Source organism: Hypomesus nipponensis, chromosome 4, assembly GCF_054491055.1.
Source record: "Hypomesus nipponensis isolate SF chromosome 4, ASM5449105v1, whole genome shotgun sequence".
Lineage (NCBI taxonomy): Eukaryota > Metazoa > Chordata > Actinopteri > Osmeriformes > Osmeridae > Hypomesus > Hypomesus nipponensis.
In genome coordinates, this window is record NC_140364.1 from 10,866,428 (window position 1) to 10,872,427 (window position 6,000).

The 6,000-nt window shown below is 44.9% G+C and overlaps 1 protein-coding gene across 2 annotated transcripts in view; it reads right to left on the reverse strand.

Moving 5' to 3' along the window:
* The window catches only part of epb41a (erythrocyte membrane protein band 4.1a), a 33,419-nt gene extending 27,419 nt beyond the window's left edge, over nt 1-6,000 (reverse strand). The window contains exon 1 of one of the 2 annotated variants that reach the window (XM_084696427.1): nt 5,861-6,000. In XM_084696427.1, the coding sequence (XP_084552553.1) occupies nt 5,861-5,876 (16 nt within the window). In that variant the 5' untranslated portion in view covers nt 5,877-6,000. The remainder of the gene's footprint in view (nt 1-5,860) is intronic. The other variant, XM_084696426.1, reaches the window with a different exon arrangement.

Genomic DNA, 6,000 nt, shown 5'->3' on the forward strand with positions numbered 1-6,000 from the left:
TAAGAAGAGATTTGACAGAGCAGAGAGCAGCTGCTGGTCTACTTGATCACATCATTCTAAGAACTCTCCCACACAGAGTCAGGAGACCCGGACAGTCCTGTGGTCTAGAGCTGATTAGCTTTCACTCTCCAGTATCTTATTCACCTCACATCCTTCTCCGTATCTCTCTCTCAATCTCTCTCCCTGCATTTCTCTCCCTCCCCTGCCCCTCTTTTTCGTATTTTATTTCCCCCTCATTACTCTACTGCGGCTCGGAGACTAGAATCGCCATAATTATCACCGCCATTATCATCGTTCCAGTCTTTAAACAGGGATACTGCTTTCAGGCTCTGGGAGCACAAGGGAGACAAGAAGCAACCAACCAGAACTCTGCTTATTCTCCTCATACCCATTCATGTCTCTATTTCAGGTCCATCTGATGATGTTCTTGACTAGTACGTCTTAGTACTTGATGTACTTAGTTTTATGTGATGGAAAAGGGGCTTGGTGTCAATGTGGCACACAATGTCTTTGCGTTCATATTTGTCTAGTTCTTGTCTCACAGGGATTCCTCCTGTGTATGAGGCTGTAGTCTGTGTGTGTGTGTGTGCGTGCGTGTGTGTGTGTGTGTGTGCGTGCGTGTGTGTGTGTGTGTGTGTGTGTGTGGGGGTTCTCATTAGGCCTGATTATGTGACTTCCTTACTAGTCACAATGTAGAAAGCGATAGCTTTCACATCCCCTCTCTGTGGTCCAAGGTTCATTCTCCACATCTGATACACAGGGTGCAGGTAGATGGCAAATCACTATCATGTTGGTAACAGGATTTGGCACGTGGCTCTGTCCAGTCACATTATGCTACCACACAAGCACAGTGGTACACCTCCTTCCTGTAGAAACCACCTTGCAGTGGAAAGCAGAGAAGGTTGGAGGAGAGGTGCAGAACGTGCAAGTGACCAAGGACAAGAGACGGTCTATCTGATCTTTAAATGGCTCCCTTTGGTCTTTTAGCCAAAGCTACACACACCACACAGCACACAACAACAACATCCCAGAGAGGCATGCATGCGTCATGGATCAGAGCTGGGGGCGGAGGGATACTAAATCCTCTTCAGCTCTCTCTTTCTCTCTCTTTCTCTCTCTGCTTTTGTGCATCGTGTGACCGGTAGGCTAACAGCACTCCATTGCTGCTAATCCACCCTCCTGCTCCCTGCCTCCCTCCCTCCTGCTCCCTCCCTCCCTCCCCCCTGCCTGCCACCACCATGAGGGCCTGAGCCCTGTCACCCTGCAGCCTCCCTGCGGTGCCACTTCATCCTGTTATAAAAGACTGCGCAGCGCACACACACAAGGTCTCTACCTTATCCAACTGCAACGCACACATTCACTATCTCCAGAATCCCATTAAAACAGACTCCACCTGTCAACATACCAGCCAACGCAGTCAACTGAGACACACACACACAGTGTGTGCCTCAGACGCTTGGGCAGCCAATTGGCTTGGTTACTGATTTACCCCTTTGGTCACTCACACCTCAAGTAAGTGGATTAAGAAGAGTGACACTGCACTCTTCTTGCAACAAAATCATGCAATGGCCATCCATGATCACCCTACATACACACACAAAGAAAAGACACACACATAACACACACAATGAACACACAAGGAACAGCAGGGGGAGCATGTGTTGGCATAGCAGATGTTAAGGGGTGTGTTCCAGCTCTCTGGCCTCTCTTTCTAGGGGTCGAAGGAGTAGCCATGAGACCTTAGACTTAATTAACCCACAGCCACACAACATGGCCACTCTCAGCCAGTTTGATATCACAGGGTCTTAGAGTATCACAGGGTCCTAGGGTATCACAGGGCCTTAGGATATCACAGGGCCTTAGGATATCACAGGGCCTTAGGATATCACAGGGCCCTAGGGTATCACAGGGTCTTAGGATATCACAGGGTCTTAGGATATCACAGGGTCTTAGGGTATCACAGGGTCCTAGGGTATCACAGGGTCTTAGGATATCACAGGGTCTTAGGATATCACAGGGTCTTAGGGTATCACAGGGTCCTAGGGTATCACAGGGTCTTAGGATATCACAGGGTCTTAGGATATCACAGGGTCTTAGGATATCACAGGGTCCTAGGATATCACAGGGTCTTAGGATATCACAGGGCCTTAGGATATCACAGGGCCCTAGGATATCACAGGGCCCTAGGGTATCACAGGGTCCTAGGGTATCACAGGGTCCTAGGGTATCACAGGGTCCTAGGATATCACAGGGCCCTAGGGTATCACAGGGTCCTAGGATATCACAGGGCCCTAGGGTATCACAGGGTCCTAGGATATCACAGGGTCCTAGGGTATCACAGGGTCCTAGGGTATCACAGGGTCCTAGGATATCACAGGGTCCTAGGGTATCACAGGGTCCTTGGGTATCACAGGGTCCTAGGGTATCACAGGGCCCTAGGGTATCACAGGGTCCTAGGATATCACAGGGACCTTGGGTATCACAGGGTCCTTGGGTATCACAGGGACCTTGGGTATCACAGGGTCCTTGGGTATCACAGGGACCTTGGGTATCACAGGGTCCTTGGGTATCACAGGGTCCTAGGGTATAGGGTGGTGACATTTAGGCCAGTATGCTTAAGTCTGAGAAGTCGCGAAGTAGTTTCAAGAGAAAATACTGCCTGTTCATTGCACGACAAAAGAGTTGAGCACTGCAACAAACAAAAAAAGGCATGTATTATATTTCGAAGTCGCTCTTGAATGCATGATAACTCTTTAAGGTGCTCGACCTGATTAGAGAACTACACAGGGCCAAGAACCGGGTCAATAATGGACAAGTGTGTTGTATGTGTGAGCACTGTTAAGAAGAGCTCTAAAACTATTGTATGCTGTCTTTGTGTGTGTGTGGGTTTGTTTGTGTGCCCACACAAACTATACACTCTGCATGCTGTACCTGTACCATAATGGGTGTGCACTTGTGCATTTGTATTTCATCATGACACTTTGGAACCAACTAGGTCTATTTTAATGCTGCCACTGTATTATTTCAAAAAGTCAGCTGGTGTATGAGATATGATGATGATAAAAAAACAAGAATTGCAGGTTCAGCCCCCAGGAAGTACACTGGAAGAAGAGATGATGCCAGCTCCCTCGTGCTGTGTGGGGCTGACAGAGAGAGAAAGAGGGGTGCTGACGAAGCAGAAATGACAGGATATGTGGGCTCCAGGTGTACAAAGTCTTGATCTAACCAGGGCTTCCGTATGACCAGGATTGATTGTGCCCAGCTGCTCACAGGGCATATGGAGTGAAACACAGTCCCTCCACCACACGCATTAATTTCTACTTGCACGCGCCTGAACACACACAGCCCTCAACTGCTCCAAATCACCTTTCACTGCTGAATCAAAAAGCTTTTACCTCTCTCTCTCTCTCGATCGATCTTCATAACTAAAGCCCCTGACCACACCTTCTATTATGCGTGCTAAGGAAAAGAAAAATCACCACTAAAATGCATTTGGAAAAAAACTTAAATAGAAAACCGCTTAAGCAAAATCAAAAATTCTAAATGCTCGGTAGATTGTAGCTGGGTGCAGAAAGTGAGCTTAAGGATTGAAAGCGGCTTTAGAATTAATCGGGCCCTGCGTGGGATTAGAGCAGGGTCTGTATGCTGATGTGGAGGGCAGAGGCAGCTGGATGTGTGTGTGTAAGTCATCCTGGCCCGGCCATCCTGTCCTGCACCACCCACACGTCCCACTGCACATCCAGCAACCCCTCTCTAACAGTCAGGACCAGACCAAAAAATGATGGCCTGCCTGTCTGCCTGACCTAAATGACTTCAGAGGCAGGAAATGTCTGATGAGTGACACCAGAGAAGTGTCAGGGCAGGATTTGGTGAGGGCCCATGAGACCATAGAAATGTGTTGATCAAACATGAGCCATATTTGGTTTCCTTCCACTGGGAGACTGGACAGGCCTGGGGGCCATGGCTCAGGGAGTTAGTGACAGCGATCGAAGTAATCAATGGGCATTTGAAGTCCACCAAACAAAGCCTTCAGAGAGACACACTTCAACACGCTCCTGTGATGTACTGAACTACGGGTCCATGCAAACGAGAGAAAATTACACCACTAATCAATTTGTGAAAGGTGAAAAGGATTGTGTGTGAGACTGGGAAAGAAGAGAGGAAAAAGAGAGACAGAGAGACCGAGAGAAAGAAAGAACGTAAGTGAGGTAAACCAAGTACATTAACTGTAAGACATTAAAAATGAGTTGTACCCATGTGGTTGAAAAAATGTGTTGCAATCTTCTGGATTTCATGAAGATGTGAATGACACTAGCGTGTTTTAGCAGATGGGCCACGCAATTCTGACAAACAGAGCGATATGTCGTGGCTTGATCTAATGACAATCTTCCTCACTTGTTGCACTTACTGTCCCTCACATGCATACAGATTTGGGGTCAACAGACCTGTTGCTACAGCTACAGCGTATTCCATCTCCGTAAGCAGTAAACCACCATCTCTGTAGACAGACTGTCACTGCCATCTTTAGGGATATATGGGTTCAATACATATAACCAGGCCCATTCACAATCTTCATCCAAGCACCCCAAACCAGTGAACATGAAAGATAGACATGATAAATAAGAAATGTACATCTAATCAGATGTATTTACAAGTGTGTCAGATTAACATTTTGAACAGGACACAGACTGATGGAACCTGTGCAGTAACCAACAGTGCCCAATAGTCACTAGCAACCTTACCAGCAGCCATACTCTCCCAGTACAGAACATTAGGCCTGCTAGTGAACATACTCTTTAAGTACTGAAACACACAAATGTCTGGTACATTTAAAATAAAATGAACAATACATTATATGACAGCAACATTATTCTTGCAACTACACTCCCTTGGTAAACACTTCTACCACAAAATTCCAATTAGCTTGTTATTTCTGACCACAATGGTATCAGATTACATCACTGGCTGTAAACTGAAGCGTCAGAGCTGACAATGATGGCTCCACATGGGACATTTTTAACAATAAGAGACAGTGTTTTCAAATAAATATATCAATCTTCCTTCAATCCAATCACTAAAAACTGATAAATGGATGCCCATTACGGGAATTATGATAGAGTCTGATTTTTAAATTATTTTTATTATGATGATCTACTTTTTGAGTTAGTCTATAGTATGTTACAATCGTGTGGGGAAGTGTGTGATCAACATGGTTTCTATTTTAAAACATTGGATAAAAAAAGGCATATCGAAAGACACATCAAAAGGTTTGTGTCTAAATGGAAGAGAAAAACTCAAACAGATTTCGATGGTGTTTTATTGTCTTTTGATCAAATGAATTGTCTGGCTGCAATTAGGCCCTACTTCAACGCTGATGACTCAACGTTCCCAAGCCATTTGCACACTATGCAATTAATTCTAAGATTTCTATTCCCCTTTACATGAGAAACTGTTTAATGGTGTCAAATGGCAAAAATTGTATTAATTATGAAAATAGCAAATACGCTTCAATCTTTATGAACATGTTACCATGCCACAATGATGCTCTTGTCAGCGACCTCATCCTAGACCCGTTGTCAGACTAGAATTTTGTCTCTGATGGTTAGGAAGCAAATGTGCCACCTCTTCCTCACTCATTGTTAAGGCAAACCATATATACATTTTCTCTTGAAATAAAATGTTATTTTCAAAATCCAAATGGACCATTCGAGACTTTCTAATAGAAGCGGGTGGCAGGTGTTTAAAGGTTGTCTGAAAATGGCGCCGAATGTGAAAAAAATGTCAACAGATTTCTTTCCTCGCGAGCATCGCATCACAATACATAAGCCATCGCTGATGTAGAAGGTTGCACATTTCTTACCTTTCCTCTCTTTCATTAAAAAGAAAAACAGTCTTCAATCAAAAATAATGGTTGGTTTTATTTTCACGCATCGGATACAAAGAATGTTAATTCCATGTGTGTTATTATCCAACAATGTTTTATAAAAATGTGTTTAGGCT